The sequence below is a fragment of the Monopterus albus genome, unplaced genomic scaffold (assembly GCF_001952655.1).
Source record: "Monopterus albus unplaced genomic scaffold, M_albus_1.0 scaffold617.1, whole genome shotgun sequence".
Lineage (NCBI taxonomy): Eukaryota > Metazoa > Chordata > Actinopteri > Synbranchiformes > Synbranchidae > Monopterus > Monopterus albus.
Window position 1 is genome coordinate 40,692 of NW_018128497.1, and position 1,632 is coordinate 42,323.

At 47.6% G+C, this 1,632-nt stretch overlaps 1 protein-coding gene across 1 annotated transcript in view; it reads right to left on the reverse strand.

The window, feature by feature from the left end:
- Positions 1-1,632, reverse strand: part of LOC109953314 (NACHT, LRR and PYD domains-containing protein 3-like) — a 6,090-nt gene that overhangs the window by 1,424 nt on the left and 3,034 nt on the right. Inside the window, exons 3-4 of the mRNA XM_020588760.1 lie at positions 1,351-1,524; positions 1,019-1,192 (exon numbers count right to left, since the gene is read on the reverse strand). Of these exons, the coding sequence (XP_020444416.1) occupies positions 1,019-1,192; positions 1,351-1,524 (348 nt within the window). The remainder of the gene's footprint in view (positions 1-1,018; positions 1,193-1,350; positions 1,525-1,632) is intronic.

Below are 1,632 nucleotides of genomic sequence, written 5' to 3' on the forward strand. Positions count from 1 at the left end.
AGCAGGAAAGCAGCTGTACCTTGTAATTATATGGACTGTTGCTTTTTATTGTCATTTAAATGTCTACCTTAATGTAGTGGAGGAGTTCGTGCTCCCCACTGATACTGGGAGTTTGTTGTGTAAACTGCCCCTGATAGGGTCTCCCAAGGCAAACTGGTCCCTGAGGAGGGGCTGGACAAAGAGCAATTCCAAAACCCCTGACATGTTGGGACCATGTTACCTCACCCAGATAAGGGACACTGGAGCCAGACCTGGGAGGAGAGCTCATCAGCGAGCATCTGGTGGCCATGCCTTGACCCATATGGCCTGGTCAGGCAAAAGACATTCTGTGGAACCGCCACCCCGTGAGCCCACCACCTGCAGGGATAGGAATTGGGGCTGGGACAGATGACAGGTGAGGTCAGAGCCTGGGTGTGCTGATTCCCACCATTATGGACTGACTCTAGGGACATGGCACGTTGCCTTCTGGCGGGGAAGGATCCTGAGTTGGTGTGGGGGATAGAAAGGTTTGGTACCTTTAGATATGGCTGGACTCAGGTCTACGTACAGCACCAGATCTGGAACCAAAGACTAACCATCACGTTTGTGGTCATATCTGGGCAGCCCTAGTGGACCTGCTGCCTCTGCAGCCCGACTTCAGATAAGCAGAAGAAAATTGATGAATAGATGGATTTAAAGATTTAATTAACAAAGTCATAATATGAAGAATGTATTTACTCAATGTTTTTACTGTTAAAAGACACGTTAAGAGGCAATGATGACTCGCTGAAAGTTATAAATAAAGATAATGATAAAAGAACTTGGGGGCAGTGGTGGCCTCAAGATAGAGAAGTGAGCATGTGACCCTTGACCCCAGCTGCTCCAATGGAGCTGCTCAGTGGCAGCAGGTCAGACTGTGGTTGTACTGGGCAGCTTCCAGGTGTGAATGTGATTTACCAGAGATGGAAAAGAGTTCTCAGTTATAAATCTATCATCTCTAGTTATACCAGAGAGAGTCTGGTCTGTGGTCCATCTGTACCTGAGACAGTCCAGTCTCCAGTGTGGACCCTCCAGTCCAGCTGACAGCAGCTTCCTTCCTGAGTCTCCTGGATGGTTGTAGCTCAGGTCCAGCTGTCTCAGATGGGAGGGGTTGGAGCTCAGAGCTGAGGCCAGAGAAGCACAGCCTTCCTCTGTGACCAGACAGCCTGACAGGCTGGAATTAGGAAAATTTAATGAATGCAAGAAGAAAAATCCCACAGATGTTGAATATCATCTACTGTACTGTACATGTTGAACAATCACTAACATGAACCTAAAGCAGCGTACACAATATTTAAATATCAACTGTTTAATATCTACACTTATCCTGACCTAAGACTTTCCAGTCTACAGTCTGGACTCCTCAGTCCAGCAGACAACAGCTTCACTCCCGAGTCCTGCAGGTCGTTGTTACTCAGGTCCAGGTGTCTCAGACTAGAGGACTGGGAGCTGAGAATTGAGGACAGAGCTTCACAGCTTCTCTCTGACAGGTTACAGCCGCTCAGCCTGGAGAGAAACCAGCAAAACCATAGAAACCAGTTACAAACACCAGTTTTCTTGTCTTGACTAAAGACAAAGACCAACTTAACCTGGACTGGTCTATGTGCACGTACA